Source organism: Emydura macquarii, unplaced genomic scaffold (assembly GCF_026122565.2).
Source record: "Emydura macquarii macquarii isolate MOO-44397 ecotype Brisbane River unplaced genomic scaffold, CSIRO-AGI_Emac_v2 contig_915, whole genome shotgun sequence".
NCBI classification, from domain to species: domain Eukaryota; kingdom Metazoa; phylum Chordata; order Testudines; family Chelidae; genus Emydura; species Emydura macquarii.
Window position 1 is genome coordinate 128894 of NW_027131052.1, and position 23424 is coordinate 152317.

Genomic DNA, 23424 nt, shown 5'->3' on the forward strand with positions numbered 1-23424 from the left:
AGCTTCGACCCACACTTTCATAAATCATTATGCAATCAATCAGGCATCAGTTGGATTTTCAGTACTCTCATCCATTCAACCTAACATCTTGGAAGTTCCCTCTGCTAGTTATGAGCACTGCTCAAGAGTCACCTGGAGTGGAGCACCCATAGAGACACTACTTGAAGAAGAAAAGAGGGATACTCAACTTCTGCAGTAACTGATGTTCTTCCAGTTTTGTCCTCCTGTGGGTGCTCCACTACCCACCCTCCTCCCCTCTACTTCTGAGTCATGCATTGCGGCTTTTCAGTATAGAAGGAACAGAGGGAGTTGGGTCGTGTGTGCGCTGAAAAGGGCACCAACAGCACCATGAGATGGGGGGCGACACGTACGCAACCTGATGAGCATGGCTGACAAAATCTCCGATCAAGGACATGAGGATGCGCCAACCCCTGGAGTGGAGCACCCACAGAGACACACATCTCGAAGAATGTCTATTACTGCACAAGGGGGGTAAACCCTCTTTTCCCCAGATCTTCAAAACTAGTTCGTTGTGCGGTCAGGTTGACTACTGCTGCTCTTCTAATATTTTTTTACTAGAGGAATTACAGCCTGAGCACTTCAAGAAGTTTTAGGATTCTCCAGCTGACCTGGTAGATTTTTATTCTTCCTCACAATGTACCAGGCCCATTAGATTTTTTTTTTTTATTAGTTTTCCCTCAAATTTGCTTTAGGTCTTGTTCTTACAGATATGCACAAGTAGCCCATTTGATTTCAATGGTACTACTCGTGTGTAAAGTTATACACGTATAAGTGTTTGCAGAATCAGCACCTTTGCAAATTTTGTCATGCTGTTCAGAGTTCAAAGATCTGTAAGTCAGAGGAACTTCAGATCACATAGTCTGACCTGCTGCATAATACAGGCCACAGAATTTCACCCAGTAACCTGTGGCTGAAATAGACCAAATCTTTTAGGAAGAGACTCACCCAATCTTGATTTAAAGATTTAAATTGATAGAGAAGCCACCACGTCGCTTGGTTCAAATGTGGGCAGATGTCAATCTGGGGAGCTGGAGCATGGATTTGCAGTTTGGGGGTTTGCAAAAAGGTTAAGTACCTTGGGGGGAGAGGGGGATGGAGTCACTGCATAGACAAGAATCCATTCCATCACTGTCTCAGTTGTTAGGGTGCCTTTTTATTATATTTGTATTATGTTGGAATGTGTCTCTAGTCAGTTGTAGATTCCTACCCAGCGTCTTGGTGGAAATGGAAATGCTGTATAAATAATAACTATTAATTTCTCATTTTGTGAGCTTTTACTGTGGAATCTCTTGTGTTGCAGGCGACTGATAAAACCTTTGTGGATAAACTGAACAGCACTTTCAAGGGGAACTCACACTTCCAGTCACGTAGGGGCTGTGTGCTAGAGTTCAGCATCATTCACTATGCAGGGACGGTAAGTACCGTGTACGGTATAGAATGGCACTCTGTCTCATGTAGGTGAAAGAGAGAGTGTGTGTTTCAGGGGCAGTGGCGGTATGGGTGGGAGAGATGTGTTCCCTGGAGGCCACTTCTTAGGGGAGGTGGGGCTCTCTGCAAGGTATGCTATTTAACATTGTTATCAAATGACCTGGAAAAAAACATGAAATGATTGCTGATAAAGTCTGCAGATGACTCCAAATTTGGGAAAGTGGTAAATAATGAAGAGGACAGGTCACTGATACAGAGTGATCTAGGTTACTTGGTAAGCTGGGCGTGGGTAAACAATATGAGTTTTAATACAGCTAAATGTAGATGTATACACACAGGAACAAAGAATGTAGGCTGTAGTTAAGATTCCTCTATCCTGTATCCTAAGAAGCAGTGACTCTGAAAGTGATTTGGGGGTTGTGGTGAATAATCAGCTAAACATGAGCTCCTAGTGTGTCACATGGCTAGTGTAATGCTGGGAGGCATAAACAGGAGAATCTTGAGTAGGAGTAGAGGGGTTATTTTACCTCTGGCTTTGGCATTGGTGTGACTGCTATGAAATACTGTCCAGTTCTGGAGCCTACAATTCAATTCAAGAAGGATGTTGATAAATTGGAGGGGATTCAGAGAAGAGCTACGAGAATGATTAAAAGATTAGAAAACCTGTCTTTACAATGATAAAACTCAAAGAACTCAATCTGTTTAATTTAACAAAGAGAAGATTAAGGCATGACTTGATTACAGCCTGAGTACCCACACAGGGAACAAATATTTAATAATGAGCTCTTCAATTTGGCGGAAAAAGGTCTAGTATTATCCAATGGCTGGAAGTTAAAACTAGACAAACGAGGCATACATTTTTAACAGAGTAATTAACCATTGGAACAATTTACCAAGAGTCATGGTGGATTTTCCATCACTGAAAAATTTTAAATCAAGAATGGATATTTTAAAAGTTATGCTCTGGGAATTATTCTGGGGAAGTTCCATGTCCTGTGCTATACAGAAGGTCAGACTAGATAATTACAATGGTCTCCTCTGGCTTTAGAATCTATGAATCTGTGGGAGGGCACGTAGGCCCTTGGGAAGGTGGGGCTTCCCTTGGAAGCTGTGGTCAATTGAAGTGTTTGTGATGTACCTGTCACCATGGTATGTGAGCTCTTGTCTCAGGCTGGTGCTTTCCTGATTCCCCTCTAAGGTATAAAAATACTCTGAATGCTTTATAGGGCACTCAGTGATGGAGAACCCAGTGGCCTTATGCCCAGGAGCCTGGAATACCAAAATCGCTGCTGTATTTGTAAACATTAACAAGCCAAATGGGAGCAGCTGAGTGCTTAGCATTTTGAAAATTGGGCCACTTATTTCAATGCTTAAATATGGACTGAAGAGCCTAGTTTAGGTCAGATACACACATACTTCCCTTGGCTTGAAAACCTTGGCAATAATGTATTAAACTGCTCATTTACATGGAAGTGAATTTTGTAACAAGGGAAGACACAGTTCAGGTTAATAATGTGCTGTGATTTAACACTTTGATTCATTATTTGTACAGTGGGTTACCCTCTAAGACATTCATTATTAAAATACTTAATATCTAATTAAAGGAAAAGTGAGAATGGGAAGTTGAAGGTAGGAAACAAGGGGAGTGGGAGAATGAAGGGAAGAGAGCATGGTGGAGAGAATAACAACCTAATGGAACAAGGGAGAGAGAGTAGAAACAAGAATGGGGATGAAAAAGGAAATTGCAAATAGAAAGAAAATGGAATAAAATGAGAGAGGAAGCCAGACAAGAAAAGATTAATATCTTTGGGTTATGCTTCTACCCCCCATCATTGTAGTATCTGTGTATTATTTGTATTTCATTCATGTTGCTTAGTCAAAATGCATTAATGGGAAGGAGATACAAAATTCGTACAAATGTAAATAGTTGTTGTACTTGGATATTTGCAGGATGGATTGATTTAAATCAAGGCCAAATCACGATTTAAATCACCAAGTGGAAAGCCTATCTTTGAATCATCAATTTTAATCAGCTTTTCCACTTGTAAATCAGTTATTTTCTAAAGAGAGGTTCATTTTCATTCGCTGATATAACCATGTTGATTTACAACTAAATAGAGCCTTTACACTAGACTTGGTACATCTTTTTGGTACCAAGGAGGACACACTATAACTGTAAACATTTATTTAGGCAATTAAATTGCTTAATATTTTCAGATTCTTCTAACTACTTATCTTTCTGCTCATGCTTTGTGTCAAGCTGCATCAGGACAGAAGCTGGAATTTAAATGCATAAAATAGCATATGAAATTTATTTTTATTAAACAAAACAATCTTAAACATTTTGGATATATAAACGCTTCTCAAAACACGTTTCAGTTATAATTAAATTATAATTAGTTTAGGCCTTAACATATTTTGTACTAAATTCAGATTTCATTCTAAACAGGTTTATTTTTAGAAAAAGAAAAATTTACTATAATTTAAATAAGAATAAAAAATCCAATATAAATACAAAAAATTCCATTTAAAAAAAAAACATCAATTTTTATCCATCCTGGACTCTTGCGTGTTGCCAGTGTGGCTCTTGGTGCCATACACTTTGGGCTCCATTGTCCTTGAATTGGTTTGTCGAAGTGCTTCCCTTGCGCTGCTTCTCTCCTCAGGTTCAGTATGCTTCCAGTGGCTTCCTAGAGAAGAACAGAGACACCTTGCCAGCAAATATCCGAGGTCTCTTCATCAACAGTGTCACCCCTCTACTGAGTGTGCTATTCACAGGTCAGTCCCCCTGTTGCCTTTGATGTCCAGTGGATAGAGTCACCAATGATCCTTGAGTTCATGGACTGTGCTTAGGGGAGAGAATCATTCACATTAGACTCTATTAAACAAATGCTGCTGTAAGAGCTGTGCACTGGCCGGGGGGCCCTATCTCTGACCCAGACATCTGTTTAATGAACTATGTCCCCTTCACTTGCATACCTTTCACTGTTCCTCCAACTCAGGGTGTCCGTCTTAGACTGAGTCACTAAATGTTTGTGCACCACACTGATCACGGCTACCCAGATGCAACATATTATCCCAGCCCTCCCATGGCAAAAACATAAGTGCAGCAGCCAGGCTTTTGCAGCCTTTACTGCATCTCACCCCTGCACTCCCAAGGCCTACAGTTCCAAGAGGGTTTTGTGGAGGCTGCAGCACCAGTGCTCCTAGGTAAGCAAGCTTTCCTCTTGTGATCTGGGAGCCATCACTAAGTCTGTCAGCAAACTATAGCGCAAGTTCAGCAGCTAGGCCTCGATTTATTAGAGGATGGCGAGTGGAGGAGAAAAGCAAATCCACCCCCTTGACACGTACTCATGGTAGTGAAAGCATTTTCTCAAAGGTCATCCTGCAGCTGGTTGGAGGTGTCTCCCAGAGTCTGGCTACTTGGAGGTCTTGTTTAGGTCTGAAGAAAAGACTGCCTCCTTTATGTTTCTCCTGCACAAGTAATGCCAACCTCAGCCCCAAGACCTGGCATGACCTATTCTTTGTAAGAACTGGTTATAGTCAGATACTCCTCTCTCTAAGTAATAACGCATGATTAATGGGCACCTTTCAGCCTCAGAGGAATGTTGATCTTTCCGGCAGCAACGGCTTCTTGGTGTCTCTAAAGGAGATGTAGCCTTGGCCACTTTGCCAATTTCATTGTGGCTGGAAAGCAGGACAAGTTATATTAGTTCCAAGGATCAGCCATTTCTTTATCCTCTTGCCCTAGATCAAACAGGCCATCTCTCTGGTGCCAATGCAAGATTGTCTCCTGTTGTACATTCACTAGTGTTAATGTTCACAGAGAAGCAAGGGACTTCCATTTCCCTGGAGAGACTATTTCTTCCATGGAGGCCATATCCCCTTTTGCATTTCACTCTATGGGAACTTTTCCTGATTTCAAGCCTATATGTAATTTTAGTTAACATTATGTGTAGCACCCTCATCCTTGCTAGTTAGACTTTGAGGAGTTGCCCTTGATCATTTTTTCTCCCCTTATTGGTGTTTGCTCCTTCACATATTTGTGGAGAGTTTTCCTGTTCCTCTCTTACTGTCTCTTAGTCAGACTATTCAACCCATTCACTCTTTCCACCCTGGTTAGTCCCATGGCTCTTCTTTGAACTCCCTTCAGTTTGTATATTATCTGGTGCACAGAGATGACTCCATCTCCCAAGCACAGCTGCAGTATTCCAAAGTGAGACTATTCCTCCTTGTTTTGTGATATGGTAGTCCATGCAGTTGTATGTGCAGCCCAAAACTGAACTGGAATATTTTTAAACAAAATCTTGGTTTTACTCTCTTACACCCAAAAGCATACATTCAAATTGAAAGTTTGTTGATTAGACCCAAGAAAGGACAAGAAAGTAAAACAGACATTTATATTGAAACTGTGGTTGAGTGATTATGCAAAACAAATTTAGTCAGACCTTATCAATGTCTTTCTCCTTTTGGAGTCAAAATATTAGTCTCTTATTTTCAGAGCAACTTTTCTATGATGAAAAGGAGAAAGTTAATTTTACTCTCAGTCCTGATGTGAAAGATATTCACTCATGCTGTTCTTAAAAACTGACGGCCACAAAAGTGGAGGAGAAACAGAATAGAAAAGATGGGTGAAATATGGCTTCTGTTGATGTTTTTGGAACACTGGACGGCTGGTTAGTTACAAGTGGATGCTTTGGCTGGCAAGTTGACCACGACACCTGCTGCTTGGACCCTACTTAATTATGATTTGATCAGGGCTGTCATCTGGTTGGATCCTTTCTCCTTAGACGAGACAGATTTGAATGATTGCAGTATAGTTGATTTCAGGATTCAATGAAAAGCTGAGAGAGAGGAAAAGAGAAAAGAAACAGTGGGGCAGAAAATAACACAAGGGTAAAGAATACAATATAGGATCTTACGCACCTTTGTAGTGCTCCTAATAAGATATCCCTACTGGTGGGCTGAGGACTGGATATCATGATAATATGATGAGACAAGATGAGTGAGGTAATATCTTTTATTGGATCAAATTCTATTGGTGAGAGACATGTTTCTGAGCCACAGAGCTCTTCTTCAGATCTCTCACCAACAAAAGTTAGTCCAATAAAATATATTATCTCATAAGAACATATGAACATAAGAATGGTCATACTGGGTCAGACCAATGATGCATCTAGCCCAGTATCCTGTCTTCCGACCGTGGCCAATGCCAGGTGCTTCAGAGGGAATGAATAGAACAGGTAATCATCAAGTGGTCCTTTCCATCCAGCTTCTGACAAACAGCAATCCCTGCCCATCCTGGCTTATAGCCATTGATAGACCTATCCCATGAACTTATCTAGTTCTCTTTTTGAACCCCATTATAGTTTTCGCCTTCACAACATCCTCTGGCAAGGAGTTCCACAGGTTGACTGTGTTGTGTGAAGAAATACTTCCTTCTGTTTGTTTTAAACCTGCTGCCTATTAATTTCATTTGCTGACCACTAGGTCTTGTGTTATGAGGAGTAAAAAACACTTCCTTAATTACTTTTTCCACACCCCAACTTGTATTAGAACACACTGTTCATGTATTTTGGCTATGACAGACTCCTATTTTCTAATGCCAAAGATGACTTCAGCTTTGCAAAGTGTTGTGGGACCTTGACATGAGTGAACAGAATTGTGGGGAGAGTATAATATATTCAGTTAACCTAACTTTCCAATACAAATACACCTCCCACACATTAATGGGTATTATACGCATGGTATTAATATAATATACATATATACATATTAATATATATACACACATGCATACATATATACATATATATGATATTAATATAATATACATATATATACACATGTATATGTATATTATATTAATACCATGTGCATAATACCCATTAATGTGGTGAATACTATGCTTAACATATATGTATTGGCTTTCTGTATATGTACTAACATTATATATAATGCTCTCTCTGTCATTTTTGGTATCCTCTCATTGAGTTTCTCTCAGATGACTTCCCTTATGCACGTGATTACATTTTTTCCAAAGAGTTGTTTATTTTGGTATAAATGAGTGTCTGGCTTTTCATAATGTCACATTCAAGAAAGAATAACGGTGAGGTCACAGCTCTTTAATAGTTTACAATATAAATAGACTGGTACTGGATGGGAAGCTGAATTATATTTGGCTAAATTACATTTTCTGCCCATGATTAGCATTTCTCTGGATTAGAAATGCTAATCTCCATTGATTCAAATGCTCCCTGCAAACACTCCATTTCCTCAGAGTCTCCAAAAGCTCTCATGTAGTTTTAAAAAAGCTTTAAAAACAAAGCTCTTCAGGTATCTCCTTCATCTGTGGTCCCCCAGGTTTCCCTCATGTGGTCTATTTAGACTCTTAAGATTCTTAACACAAAATCTTTTTGTCTTGTTCAGCTCCAGGTACCTGTTGGCATTTAGCAAATTAAATAAATAATCTAGGTCTTAGCATTTTTCTCTCCTTGATGGAATTTGCAACTCTTTCCAGAATAGTTCTATGGGCAAATGTCATTAATGTCTTGTTTGCTTACCTATTCCAGATTATTAATGAAAATATGAAATAAGATCGAACCTAATCTCCCCAGTTCATTTCTTTGTTGTTTATCTTTGTCCTGTGTTTATGGTCTTTCAACCAGTCTTCAGTTCAGGTGACAATGCTGTATCCATGTAGTGCGAGACTGTATCAGATCCTTCACTAAATTCAATTCTATTTTATCACCTCATCCCGAAATTATTTACATGATTTATCTGGTATAACAAGCCTCCTATGATGACTATTGCTTATAGTTCAGTTGTGTTCTGGATATTCCATGTAGTGTGGGTTTGTTTTTGTTGTTGTTGTTTACTGTTAATATATGTCCCATTATTTTGCTAGGGATGAAAGTTACACGATAGTAGTAATTGTCAGGATCCCTCATCTTGCTTTTTTAAAAATTGGCACTACTTCTACTTTCCTCCTTTCTTCTCAGACCTCCCCAGTTGTTCCTGACTCTTTCAGAGATCATGGCCGGTTGTTCAGTAAATTGATCAGCTCTTTCCCTCAGTGCGCCAGAATGCTACTTCCAGGGACATCTGTTTTCTGTACCTGCAGATTTTTAGGAGTTCCTTTCCTGCTCTTAAACTCAGTTATTTCAGGGTTTTGTTCATTCATATTCAACATGGTGAAATCTAAACTCTTATCTGGGGGAGAGGGGGCACCAGGACCAACTTTCTGCACTTGTGGGGAGGTTTCCATGTCTTTCTGCGTGCTGATGGTTTCACCTCGTTTGAGGGCTGTGGCTGCAGTCTTCAATGTTACCTTTTTCTTTATCCAGCCACAGTCTCCAGAACAGGGACGCTGATGCCTCATGTTAAAGCCAAGGTAAGAACCTTGGGGTCCCCCAGGCAACCAAGTAGGTATTGGTGGCATGATTGTCCCGTCTGGAATGTCTGCAATTAAGGAAAGGAGAGAGAATGGGAACAAGCTGCCCAGCACATTGGAATCTGTTTCTGCTCCTACAACTCTTCCTCCTTTTGTGGCATTGGGCTTTCCCTCGTCTCCTTGACATGTGCACATTAACCTTTTCCTCCTTTGAAATCCATTCTCTTGTCCTTTTCCCACCTGCCCTGTGGACCTGTTCTTTGGAGAGGGCTGCAGGGCTGGGAGCTCAGGAGGATGATATTGGAAGTCTGATATACGTGTTTGGGTCTGGTTTCAGGTCTTGCCAGGAACAGATGATAACTTCAACAGCACACGGAAGCAGTCAGTGGGTGCTCAATTCCGGGTAAAGTACTGTTGTTTTACTATGGTTGTTTAGCAACATGCAAGGAAATGCTGAAATGGCCTCCAGGAACCGAGCATAGTCAATAGCGCTCCTGGCACATGGATAAGGGACTCCTCTGAACAACAAGTGCAGGCTGTAGATATCCCCATTCCCCAAACTGCAAGTCTTGGCTTGCACTGCCAGGAGGGAGCTTCCACTGTCAGAGCCCTGGCTGGCAGTGCTGATGGAGTTTTCCCCAAGAGAACCACACATCCAGGAGTATCTAGTTATTCTTTGTTTGCAGTGTTGTTACAGTTCTGTTGGTCCCAGGCCAGGATATTAGAGAGACCAGGTGGATGAGGTAATATCTTTTATTGAACCAATGGTGAAAGAAGCAAGCTTTCAAGCTGGCACAGAGGTAATGTACTCAGAATGTCACAGCTAACTAGAAGTTGGAACAGAACAGGTTGCAAAAGACCATTCAAGGTGAAGTTAACACCTCTATAGTCCTAGGACAAAGGAGTGTGAGTGGGTTACAGATTGTTGTAATGAGCTGTACAATTATTTTGTAATAATCAGGCAATTATTTGTCATATGGAGCTGCTGACCTGTCTCTGCTTCCTACTAGCATTCCCTATCAGTGCTAATGGAGCGAATGTACTCTGCTAACCCATACTTCGTGCGTTGCATCAAACCAAACAGCCAGAAGGATCCGGGTATAGTTGACAGCCAAGTGATGCTGCAGCAGGTGAGTGAGGGGTTGTCTCCGCTGCAGGGCAGGGTCAGAGAGCTTCCCTTCAACCAGGTCCTATCAGGAACCAGATCTGGGACAGAGCAGCTGGGGTGGAATGGTTGGGACAGATAAGCACAAACCCTATAGGGAGGGTGGGGTTTAAAGATGGGATGGCTTGAATGAACACTGAAAGCTTATTCTGTCAGCAGGAGGGTGGGTCAATGAGGGGGGCAGGAAGCAGAGAAGACATGGCTCTTTCTTCACTTAAACACTGAGGCCTCATCTACACTAAAAAATATAAGTCTATTTAACATATGTTGACTTACAGCCACCGCTGTATTTACAGTGATGGCTGATGTCCACACTGCTCTCCTTGGATTGGTGAAGTGAGTCCTCACCAGGAGCACTTCCATCGACCTAATGGGCTATGTGGGGAGCTGAGAGCTCCATCTCCAACCTTCTTGTAGGCTGCCCCCCCCACTCTCTGGTCCCTGCTGGCAGCTGGGGAAAGCCACTGGGGACTTCCCTCCTCCCCTTTCCCTGCCGGGAGTCTGGGGAAGCCATGCAAGTCTTCTCCATTCCCTGCTTTCCACCAGAAGGGGCAGCTATGTCAATTTCAAAGCTCAGCTGTGTAATTGACAAAGGCTGCCCCAGCAGGGCAAGAAGCCTAGGCTGCCGCAAGCTGGGGCAGCTGGTTCCTGGTCTCAGCTGGGAGCAGGGCGAGAAGTCAGGGAGCTTCTCCACCTGCTCCCTGCCAGGGTAGCCTTGTCAGTTACATGGCTGAGTGTGAATGACAGCCCCATCATCAATGTAAGGGGATGCAGTGTCTACATTGAGACTGCGTCACCCAAACTATGCTGACAAAAGCCCTACATCTCTCGTTTAGGTGGTTTTATTTTGTTGAAAAAGCAGAGCAGCTTTGTCAGTGGAGGGGGGTATGTGATTGCAGTGTGTACACCAGCACTGTTTTGTCAAAAAAAGCTGACTTTTTTTCTAAGAAACACTGTATTGTAGACCAGGCCTGTGTGCTTAGTGTTCTCCACACTCTAGGGCACTGGCACCAAAATTCATACTGCAGCCAGCCCTCCCTTTAGCCCCTTTCCTAAGCACAACAGGAACTGCCTTTTAGGATATTAGCATTAGAGTTCACACTCCCCACCCCTTGTAGAATGAACAGTCAGGAGCACTGTCACTGGGATTCAAGAGCCCAACCTCAGATGGCACTTTCCCTACTGAGGTATTAACTCTTCTGAGAAGAACTGTCTTCAAGGTCAGTTATAGAGGGCAAGCTGGGTTTCTTGATAAGATGGGAAAATTATAACAAAATTTGTTTTAATACATCCAAATGCAGTCATGCTACTGGGGGGGGAAGCAGGTCATGCTTACCGGATGTGGAGAGCTATTCTGGAAAGCAGTGACTCTGAAAAAGACTTGGGAATCATGGTGGATAGTTGACTGAACTTGAATGTCAACTGTGATGCCTTAGCTAGGAAGGCTAACATGAATATTGGACATATATGTACAGGGGTTTGGAGAGCAGGAGTAGGGAGGTGGTATTTCTTTTGTATAATACATTGGTGAGACTATTACAGGATAAAATTCAATTCAATTTTATAAGTAGCATATGAAACATGTCTTTTGCGAATACAACCCCTCCACACACACAATATAAAACAGTAATATCCACGTACTACATACAATATGTTAAAATGACAATCAGAATCTAATCAATATTATCTTCTTTTGCACAATGCTAAAGGGGCAAAAATTGCCACGGATTGGATTACTACTGGGGACTGAGTTAAAAACTAAGCATTATTTTTTGAGATGTGACAAAAAAAAAACCTTGATACAATAGCATTCTTTCCAGATGGAAAATTCTACAGTCCAAAAGATACTGAGGTAGATCTTCCAATGCTTCAGATTTACATGGGGAAAAGAAAAGATGTGAAGGAACTTTTCCATACCTGCCTTAAAGGACAGCAGTTTCCATGGTCTGGAATCTTAACTGTTGAGTACAAAATAAGGATATGATAGTTCATTCAAATACAATTAAAAAAACATGAGCTTTCTTCAAAGGAGAAAATCAAAAGGCAAACGTAGAATGATGAATCATAGCCAGATCTTCTTCTTGATAGTATTTGTCACTGTGTCTTTGAGTAGTTGATTACATTGATTAAAAGATATCGACAGAAAGAGAAAAACCAAAACTAGCTATAATAAAATAGAAGGTCCTTAAGAAATCCATTTTAAGGCACTTGGAAGAGAGCAAGGTGATCAGGAACAGTCAAGACAGATTCACCAAGGGAAAGTCATGCCTGACCAACCTGATTGCTTTCTATGATGAGGTGACTGGCTCTGTGGATGTAGGGAAGGCGGTGGATGTGATATACCTTGACTTTAGCAAACCTTTTGATACTGTCTCTCACAGTATTCTTATCAGCAAGTTAAAGAAGTATGGGTTGCATGAATGGACTATAAAACGGATAGAGAACTGGCTAGAGCATAGGGCTCAACGAATAGTGTTCAATGGCTCCATGTCTATCAGGCAACCGGTCACAAGCGGAGTGCCCCAGGGGTCGGTGCTGGGGCCGGTTTTGTTCAACATAGAATCATAGAATATTAGAGTTGGAAGGGACCTCAGGAGGTCATCTAGTCCAACCCCCTGCTCAAAGCAGGATTAACCTCAGCTATATCATCCCAACCAGGGCTTTGTCAAGCCTCACCTTAAAAACCTCTAAGGATGGAGATTCCACCACCTCCCTAGGTAATCCATTCCAGTGCTTCACCACCCTCCTAGTAAAAAACTTTTTCCTAATGTCCAACTTAGACCTCCCGCCCTGCAACTTGAGACCGTTGCTCCTTGTTCGGTCATCTTCATTAATGATCTGGAGGATGGGGTAGATTGCACCCTCAGCAAGTTTGCGGATGACACTAAGCTGGGGGGAGTGGTAGATACCCTGGAAGGCAGGGAGAGGATACAGAGTGACCTAAACAAACTGGAGGATTGGGCCAAAAGAAACCTAATGAGGTTCAACAAAGAAAAATGCAGAGTGCTCCACTTAGGAAGGAAGAATCCCATGCACAGCTATAGACTGGGGACCGACGAGCTAGGCAGCAGTTCTGCAGAAAAGCACCTGGGGGTAACAGTGGATAAAAAGCTGGATATGAGTCAGCAGTGTGCCCTGGTTGTCAAGAAGGCTTATAGCATATTGGGCTGCATTAGTAGGAGCATTGCCTGCAGATCGAGGGAAGTGATTATTCCCCTCTATTCGGCATCGGTGAGGCCGCATTTGGAGTATTGTGTCCAGTTTTGTGCCCCCCCTACAAGAAGGCTGTGGACAAGTTGGAGGGAGTCCAGCGGAGGGCAACAAAAATTATTAGGGGGCTGGAGCACAAGACTTATGAGGAGAGGCTGAGGGAACAAGGCTTGTTTAGTCTGCAAATAAGAAGTAGGAGGGGGGATTTGATAGCAGCCTTTAACTACCTGAAAGGGGGTTCCAGGGAGGTTGGACCTAGGTAGCTAGGTAGGAGCAATGGTAGTAGATGACAGAACAAGGAGCAATGGTCTCAAGTTGCAGTGGGGGAGGTCTAGGTTGGACATTAGGCGAAAGTTTTTCACTAGGAGGGTGGTGAAGCACTGGAATGTGTTACCTAGGGAGTTGGTGGAATATCCATCTTTAGAGTTCTTTAAACTGCAGCTTGACAAAGCCCTGGCTGGGATGATTTAGCTGAGGTTAGTCCTGCTCTGAGCAGCAAAGTTTTTTAAACCCTTCCAACTCTAATATTCTACGATTCTATGAAGCTAGAAAAACTCAAACTGGAAACAAAATACAAGTTTTTAAGTGGGATAATTAGTTTTTGGAGCAACCTTCCAAGTGATGTGGTGGACTCTCCATCACTTGAAGCCTTTAAATCAAGATTGGACATCTCTAAAAGACCTGCTATAGAAAGACAGAATTATAAGGCTGCACAGGACCTCAGCATCATCAAATCCAGCCCTCTGCACAGAGGCAGGACAGAGCAAACCTAAACCATCTCTGACAGGGGGTTGTCTAAACTGTTCTTAAAATCCTTCAGTGATGGAGATTCCACAACCTCCCTTGGAAGCCTATTCCAATACTTAGCTAGCATGGGTGATGGGTGTGTAAGGCCCAAGAAGGCTTAGCCTTCCCTGACATCCAGGTTTGGCTCCACCTTCTCCTGCTGCATCCCGCTCACATGGGCCTGGCAGCAGCGGACATGGCAGTCTGTCTCAGGCAACTACCTCTCTGCTGAAGTGGGCTGGCAGGAGCTGGGGTGCAGGCAGCTGGCCATTCGGCAGTGGCGGCGGGCCAGCCACCGGCTAGTCAGGGGGTGTGGGGTGGGCTGGAGCGTGGTGCAGGCTGGTGTGGTGGCGCTGCGCTGCTGGGGCCAGCTGGGCTCTGTCAGTGCCGTGGGGGCCGGGGCCAGGCCAAGTTGGTGCTGCAGGGGCCGTGGCTTGGGCGTGTGGCTGGGGGTGCTGGCTGGTGCTGGAACTGGCTGGGACGGCGGCACTCCAGTAGTGCGGGGGGAAGATGGGCTGGTGCTTTGCTGGGGCAGCGCTGGGGTATGGGCTGGCCAGCCTGGGGCCAGGATGGGTTGGGGCAGTTCTGGGGAATGGGCTCCGGGTGTGCTCAGGCTGCCTGGCACTGGTGCTGGGGTGCTCCGGCACTGACTGGCCCACCCAACTGGCCTGGTGCTTGAGTCGCCCAGTGTGGGGCTCTGATGAGAGAGGTAGTGGAAGGGGTGGGACTTCGGGTAGAAGGAGTGGAGCCAGAGGCTAGTCTCCCCGAACGAGCGGTTCATGAACCACCCATGTTAGCTAGCCTTATAGTTAGAAAGTTTTCCCTAATATTTAACCTAAATTTTCCTTGCTGAAGATTAAGACCATTACTTCATGTCCTACCTTCAGTGGACATGGAAAACAATTGATCACCATCCTCTTTATAATAGCCTTTAACATATCTGAAGACTGTTATGAGGTCCCCTCATCTTTCTTCTTTTCTCAAGACTAAATATGCCCAGTTTTTTAAACCTTTCCTCATAGATTATCGAAATATTTTATCATTTTTGTTGCTTTCCTCTGGACTCTCTTCAATTTGTCCACATCTTTCCAAAAGGATGATGCCCAGAATTTCACACAGTACTCCTGCTGAGGCCTCAGTGATGCTGAGTTGAGTGGGAGAGTTACCTTTTTTGTCTTACGTGCAATACCACTTGTGATATAGCAAGGGCAGAGGGCAGCAGGAGAGTATGCCTATTTGCAAACCAAGAAGTTGCCTGCCCACTGCTTAAGGCCCCTCCCTAAGGAATTCAACTGAAAGCTTGGGACAACAAATGAAAAAACAGGAAGGGGTGTGGGGGTCACAGGAAGGGAGGTATGTAAACCTCAGAATGATCAGGGCTTTATTCCCTGCAGCCTAGCCAGAGTCAGTAGAGGGCAATCAGGAGCAGCTGAGGCCAATTAAGCCCAGCCAGCTGCCTGATAAAAGCCCACTGCTCCAGAGAAACAGGGCACAAGCTGGAGGAAGTAGGTGTGCTGTGCTACGCTACGCTACAAGGACCTAAGGAGCGAACCGGAGTATAGCAGAAGTGTGGAAGAGTCCCAAGAGAGGAATTAACCCAGGAGGGAGGGGGGAACCTGCCCCTGGCCAGACTGAAATCCTCCCCCAGGCACAGGGGCCTGGGTCAGGAAGCCCAGCTTGGGGCAACAAGGAAACAGGGCCTGAGAGGACAGAAGGACTGAGGGGGGGAAAAATAGCCCAGGGGAAAAAGACTGCAGCTGCAAATACAGTGCCGCAGCTCACAGCTGCTTCTCAGGGCTCCTGGGGTGGGACTCGGAGGAGCGGGTGGGCCCAGGTCCCTACCCCTCCTCCCCAGGGGTGACAGGCGACTCCCTGACCCACTACAAGACCTGAAGCACGAGACCCACTAGAAGGAAGCCGGTCGCCTGCCACACATTTTTAATACACCCTAGAATGATATTAACTTTTTTTGCTGCATCACATTGTTCACTCATATTCAATTTGTGATCCACTATAACCCCTAGATCCTTTTCAGAAGTACTTCCACCTAGCCAGTTATTTGCTATTTTGTAGTTGTACATTTGATTTTTCTTTCCTAAGTATAGTACTTTGCACTTGTCTTTACTGAATTTCATCATGTTGATTTCAGGCCTATTCTCCAAGTTGTCAAAGTCACTTTGAATTCTAATACTGTCCTTTCAGGTGCTTGCAAGCTCTCCCAGCTTCATGTCATCCACAGATTTTAGAAGCCTACTCTGCTATTATCCAAGTCATTAATGAAAATATTGACTAGTACCAGACCCAGGACTGACCCCCCCAGTGAAACCCCACTTGATATATCCTCCCATTTTGACAGTGAACTATTCATAACTACTCTGAGTACCATCTTTCAACCACTTATGAACCCACCTTACAGTAGTCTCATCTAGACCATTTCTCTAGTTATTTTACAAGAATATCAAATGAAACTATGTCAAAAGCCTTACTAAACTCAATAAACATCATGTTTAATGCTTCCCCCTCTATCCCCTAGAACAGTAAACTTGCCAGAGAAGGAAATTAGGTTGGTTTGGCATGATGTGTTCTTGACAAATCCATTTAGACTATTCCTTATAACTGCTATTGTCCTCAAGGTGCTGACAAAAGGCTTTTGATATGGTCTCCCACAGTAATCTTGCCAGCAAGTTAAAGAAGTATGGGTTGGATGAATGGACTGGAAGGTGGATAGAAAGCTGGCTAGATCATCAGCTCAACAAATAGTGATCAACTGATAGTGATCAACGGCTTACTGTCTAATTGGCAGCCGATATCAAGTGGAGTGCCCTAGGGGTTGGTGCTGGGTCTGGTTTTGTTCAACATCTTCATTAATGATCTGGAGATGGGGTGGATTGCATATTCAGCAAGTTTGTGGATGACACTAAGATGGGGAGGAGTGGTACATGTGCTGGAGGGTAGGGATAGGATGCAAAGAGACATAGACAAATAGGAGCATTGGGCCAAAAGAAATCTGATGAAGTTCATTCAACAAGGACAAGTGCAGAATCCTGCACTTAGGGCGAAAGAATCCCATGCACTACTACAGATTAGGGACCGACTGGCTAAGCAGCAGTTCTGCAAAAAAGGACCTAGAGGATACAGTGGACAAGAAGCTGGATATGAGTCAACAGTATGCCGTTGTTGCTAAGAAGACTAACGGTATATTGGACTGCATTAGTAGGAGCATTATCAGCAGATTGAAGGAAGTGATTATTCCCCTCTATTCGGCACTGGTGAGGTCTCATTTGGAGTATTGTGTCCAGTTTTGGGCCTCCCACTACAGAAAGGATGTGGACAAATTGGAGAGAGAGTCCAGTGGAATGCAATGAAAATGATTTAAAGGACTGGGGCACATGACTTATGAGAAGAGGCTGAGGGAACTGAGTTTGTTTAGTCTGTAGAAGAGAAAAGTGAGGGGGGATTTGATAGCAGTCTTCAACTACCTGAATGAGGGTTCCAGGGAGGATGGAGCTAGGCTGCTCTCCGTGGTGGCAGATAACAGAACAAGGAGCAATGGTCTCAAATTGCAGTGGGGGTGATCTAGGTTGGATATAAGGAAAGCTTTTTCACTAGGAGGGTGGTTAAGCACTGGAATGGGTTACCTAGGGAGGTGGTGGAATCTTCATCCTTATAGATTTTTAAGGCCCACCTTGACAAAGCCCTGGCTGGGGTGAGTCAGTTGGTGTTGGTCCTGCTTTGAGCAGGGGGTTGGACTAGATGACCTTCTGAGGTTCCTTCCAACCCTAATCTACTGTGATTCTATTATTCTATTAAATTGATTGCTTAATAATTTGTTTCAGTATCTTTCCAGGTATTGAAGTTAGGCTGACTAGTCTGTAATTCCTTGGGTCCACTTTGTTTGCTTTTTAAAAGATAGGTATTTGTCCTTCTCTGGACCTCAGCCATCCTCCATGAGTTCTTGAAGATAATTGCTAATGTTCCAAGATTATTTCCTACGTTGAATTTCATGAGGGTTTGCCAACCTGAATACATTTGACTTTTCTAAATATTCTTTAACCTCTTCTTTCCCTCTTTTGGCTTGCAATCCTTCCCCTTGTTAATTATAATTGTGTTGGGTGTCTGGTCACTGTGAATTTCTTTAGTGAAGACTCAAGCAAAATAGAGATGAACACCTCAGACTTCTTCATGTCCTCTGTTTATTAGTTCTCTTTCCTGGCTAAGTAGAGGACCTATAGTTCCCTTCATCTTTCTCTTGCTCATAATGTATTTTAAGAACTTTTTTTTATTGTCTTTTATGTCCCTTGCTAGGTGTAACTCATTTGGTGCCTTAGCCTTTCTGATTTTGTTCCTACATGCTTATGCTATTCTTTTGTACTCCTCCTTAGCAATTCATCCATGTTTCTGCTTTTTGTAGGATTCCTTTTTGATTTTCCTCTCATTCGTTCAAGAGCTCCTGATGGAGCCATTTTGGTGTCTTAGTATTCTTCCTATGTTTCCTTTGCATTAGGGTAGTTTGTAGTTGTGCATTTAGTATTGTCTCCTTGATAAACTGCCAGCTCTCTTGAACTTCTTTATCCCTTAGATTTTCTTCCATGGACCTTACCCTGCGAGTTTTCTGAATTTGTTGTAGTCTTCTTTTTTTAAAGTCTGTTGTCCTTGTTCAGCTGCTCTCATGCCTTCCTCTGTTTAGAATCAAGAAATATATGATTTCATGTTCACTTTCTCTCCAACTGCCTTCCACCTTCAGATTCACAATCAGTTCCTCCCTACTGGTCAGAATGAAGTATAAATAGATTCCCCTGGTTATTTCCTCCACTTTCTGAAACAAAGTTGTCCCCAGTACATTCCAAGAACATATTGGAAATTTTGTTTTGCTGTGTTACTTTTCAGACATCTCTGGGTCAACCAGAAGTTATTGGTCTGGATGCAGGAATTTCTGTTTGAAATTCTTTGACCTATGCTGTGCAGGAGGCCAGACTTAGATGATCATAATGGTCGCTTCAGACCTTAAAATCTGTTAATCTCTTATTGTGCTCTCACCTCAGCTCAGGTACAATGGATTGCTGGAGACCATCCAGATTCGACGAAACGGCTTTTCCTGGAGACCCTCTTTTGAGGAATTTGCAGAAAGGTTTGTTAAAATCATGAAATGTTATTTGATGAAGGTCATTAGGGAAGTGATTCCTATAATAGGGTGAGGAAAATGCCAGTCTGATCAACAATGAGTGAAATGTCCTGATTAAAAAGTGTGAAAAGACCTAAAACAGTGGATATGGTACGTATGGGGCAGGAGGATAAAGTGGTGGGTGGGTATTGATTTGGGGTCATCCTTGCTGTGATCGGAACACTGAATCAGCTCAGGGCATCAGAGACTTATCTCACCTTTGTTAAATTTGGTTTGTTTCTGACAGATACCGAATTCTCCTAATTAAACCAGATACCCCACTGACACGGGAAAGGTAAGAACCTTCCTCTCTGACCCCATAGTCATGAGTAATGAGCAACACAGGAAATTTCTGAACAGCAAAATTTGCTAACCCAACTTGATTTCTCTTGTGAAGGAATTGCAAATGAGTAGGTGAAGGGAGCAGAGTGGGAAGGGATTCTGCGATGAAGAGACCATAAGTATGTAGACAGAATGATTTGGGGTTTGGTAAAGCATTTGATACAGTGATCCATGGAACCTTTCTCCCTCAGATAGTTCACATTGGCTTGGATAGGAACTCACACATGGAGAGAGAACGGGCTGAAGGAGGAAAGAGATGATAGTGCTATGTCAAACTCTGGTCTCCCCCTCTCCTCCCTCCCTGTCTCCCCCAGTTCTTCATTGATGGTGGGTGTGTGGGTGTGTGTGTGTGTTGCCTTCTTGCCTTCTGGTTCATAGAATCATAGAATATTAGAGTTGGAAGGGACCTCAGGAGGTCATCTAGTCCAACCCCCTGCTCAAAGCAGGACTAACCTCAGCTATATCATCCCAACCAGGGCTTTGTCAAGCCTCAGCTTAAAAACCTCTAAGGATGGAGATTCCACCACCTCCCTAGGTAACCCATTCCAGTGCTTCACCACCCTCCTAGTAAAAAACTTTTTCCTAATGTCCAACCTAGACCTCCCGCCCTGCAACTTGAGACCGTTGCTCCTCGTTCGGTCATCTGCCACCACCGAGAATAGCCTAGCCCCATCCTCCCTGGAACCCCCTTTCAGGTAGTTAAAGGCTGCTATCAAATCCCCCTTCACTCTTCTCTTTTGCAGACTAAACAAGCCCAGTTCCCTCAGCCTCTCCTCATAAGTCCTGTGCTCCAGCCCCCTAATCATTTTGGTTGCCCTCCGCTGCACTCTCTCCAACTTGTCCACATCCTTTTTGTAGTGGGGGGCCCAAAACTGGACACAATATTCTAAATGCGGCCTCACCAATGCCGAATAGAGGGGAATAATCACTTCCCGTGACCTGCTGGCAATGCCCCTCCTAATGCAGCCCAATATGCCATTAGCCTTCTTGACAACCAGGGCACACTGCTGACTCATATCCAGCTTTTTATCCACTGTTACCCCCAGGTCCTTTTCTGCAGAGCTGCTGCCCAGCTCGTCGGTACCCAGTCTATAGCTGTGCATGGGATTCTTCCTTCCTAAGTGGAGGACTCTGCACTTGTCCTTGTTGAACCTCATTAGGTTTCTTTTGGCCCAATCCTCCAGTTTGTTTAGGTCACTCTGTATCCTATCCCCACCTTCCAGGGTATATACCACTCCCTCTAGCTTAGTGTCATCTGCCAACTTGCTGAGGGTGCAATCTACCCCATCCTCCAGATCATTAATGAAGATGTTGAACAAAACCGGCCCCAGCACCGACCCCTGGGGCACTCCGCTTGTGACCGGCTGCCAGCTAGACATGGAGCCATTGATCACTACACGTTGAGCCCTATGCTCTAGCCAGTTCTCTATCCATTTTATAGTCCATTCATCCAACCCATACTTCTTTAACTTGCTGATAAGAATACTGTGAGAGACCATATCAAAAGCTTTGCTAAAGTCAAGGTATATCACATCCACCGCCTTCCCTACATCCACAGAGCCAGTCACCTCATCATAGAAAGCAATCAGGTTGGTCAGGCATGACTTTCCCTTAGTGAATCCGTGTTGACTGTTCCTGATCACCTTCCTCTCCTCCAAGTGCCTTAAAATGGATTCCTTAAGGACCTGCGCCATGATTTTTCCAGGGATTGAGGTGAGGCTGACCGGTCTGTAGTTCCCTGGATCCTCTTTCCTCCCTTTTTTGAAGATGAGCACTATGTTTGCTTTTTTCCAGTCCTCAGAGACCTCCCCCTGTTCCCACGAGCTTTCAAAGATAATAGCCAATGGTTCTGAAATCACCTAAGCCAACTCCCTCAGCACCCTCGGGTGCATCGCATCCGGCCCCATTGACTTGTGAATGTCCAATCCTTCTAAATAGTCTTGGACCTGTTCCTTCAGCACTGCGGGATGTGCGTCTTCTTCCCATTCTGTGCCACCCAGTACAGCAGTCTGGGAGCTGATCTTGTCTGTGAAGACAGAAGCAAAAAAGGCATTGAGTACCTCCGCTTTCTCCATATCTTCTGTCACTAGGTCGCCTCCCTCATTCTCTAAGGGGCCCACACTTTCTCTAATCTTCCTCTTGTTGGCAACATGCCTGTAGAAACCCTTCTTGTTCCCCTTCACATGCCTTGCTAGCTGCAACTCCAATTGTGCTTTGGCCTTCCTGATTTCATTCCTGCACGTTCGAGCAGTGTTTATATAATCCTCCCTAGTCATCTGACCAAGTTTCCACTTCTTGTAAGCTTCTTTTTGCATTTAAGTTCGCCAAGGACATCTTTGTTAAGCCAAGCTGGACGCCTACCATATTTGCTATTCTTTCTGTACATCGGGATGGTTTGCTCTTGTGCCCTCAATAAGGTCTCTTTAAAAAACAGCCAGCTCTCTTGGGTTCCTTTTCCCCTCATATTAGCCTCCCAGGGAATCCTGCCCATCAGTTCCCTGAGGGAGTCAAAGTCCGCTTTTCTGAAGTCCATGGTCCGTATCCTGCTGCTCTCCTTTCTTCCTTTCGTCAGGATCCTGAACTCGACCATCTCATGGTCACTGCTGCCTAGGTTGCCACCCACTTGTACTTCCCCTACCAAATCTTCCCTGTTTGTGAGCAGCAGGTCAAGAAAAGCACAGCCCCTAGTTGGTTGCTCCAGCACTTGCACCAGGAAATTGTCTGCAACACTCTCCAAAAACTTCCTGGATTGTTTGTGCTCTGCTGTATTGCTCTTCCAGCAGATGTCAGGGTTATTGAAGTCTCCCATGAGAATCAGGCCCTGTGAACTGGAAACTTTCCCTAGTTGAGTAAAGAAAGCCTCATCCACCTCATCCTCCTGGTCTGGTGGTCTGTAACAGACACCCACCAGGACATCACGCTTATTGTTCTTGCTTCTAAGCTTAACCCAGAGACACTCAACTGACTTATCTCCAGTTTCATACTGGAGCTCAGAGCAGTCATAGTGCTCTCTTACATACAGTGCAACTCCTCCCCCTTTCGCCCCTGCCTGTCCTTCCTGAACAGTTTATACCCATCCATGACAGCGCTCCAAACGTGAGAGTTATTCCACCAAGTCTCAGTTATTCCAATCATGTCGTAGTTTCTTGACTGTGCCAGGACTTCCAGTTCTTCCTGCTTGTTTCCCAAGCTTCTTGCATTTGTGTACAGGCACTTGAGATAAGTAGCCGAGTGGCCTACTTTCACAGTATGAATCGGGAGGCCTCCCCTGCTGCACCCTCCTCCTTCTGCTTCCTTGTGGTGTCCCTCTTCCCCACTAACCTTTGGGCTTAGGTCCCCGTCCCCCGTCGGAACTAGTTTAAAGGCCTCCTCACTAGGTTAGCCAGCCTGTCTGCGAAGATATTCTTCCCTGTCTTCGTTAGATGAATCCCGTCCCTTCCTAGTAATCCTTCTTCCTATACTTCTTCCTCCTGTCTATACTTGGTGGTCCCGTTCCTGTCTGTGTACATATATAATGTTGGGTGTGTCTAGTCAGTGTCTGCTGCTACTTATCTACCATTCAGACTGTTCTTCTTTGAGTGCTTGCTCATGTCCATTCCATGTCAGGTGTGTGTGTGCTACGGTCCTGGAGATTTTTCTCACAGTGATATCCATAGGGATGGCTCTAGTGCCTTCTGAAGTCATGCGCACATGCGCCGGTACCAGGGGTGAGTCTGGCCCCTCTCCCTCAGTTCCTCCTTACTGCCCGTGACGGTGCTGGAACATCCTGTTCCCTTAGCAAGCTTTATTGCCCAGAGGTTTTCTATTAGTTTTAATGTATATAACTTAGTTAGTTTAGTTTCAGAGGGGTAGCTGTGTTAGTCTGTATACAGCAAAAACAACGAGAGTCCTGTGGCACTTTAAAGACTAACAAATTTA

General features: G+C 44.0%; 1 protein-coding gene across 5 annotated transcripts in view; it reads left to right on the forward strand.

Moving 5' to 3' along the window:
- Nucleotides 1-23424, forward strand: part of LOC137149888 (myosin-IIIb-like) — a 126771-nt gene that overhangs the window by 41214 nt on the left and 62133 nt on the right. For 4 of the 5 annotated variants that reach the window (XR_010918857.1, XM_067543509.1, XM_067543508.1 and 1 more), the window contains 7 exons: nt 1322-1435; nt 4116-4227; nt 8796-8842; nt 9180-9245; nt 9853-9972; nt 19046-19131; nt 19412-19459. Coding sequence is in view for 4 of the 5 variants with exons in the window: in XM_067543509.1 (XP_067399610.1) it covers nt 1322-1435; nt 4116-4227; nt 8796-8842; nt 9180-9245; nt 9853-9972; nt 19046-19131; nt 19412-19459 (593 nt within the window). In the remaining variant the exon portion in view is untranslated. The remainder of the gene's footprint in view (nt 1-1321; nt 1436-4115; nt 4228-8795; nt 8843-9179; nt 9246-9852; nt 9973-19045; nt 19132-19411; nt 19460-23424) is intronic. The other variant, XM_067543511.1, reaches the window with a different exon arrangement.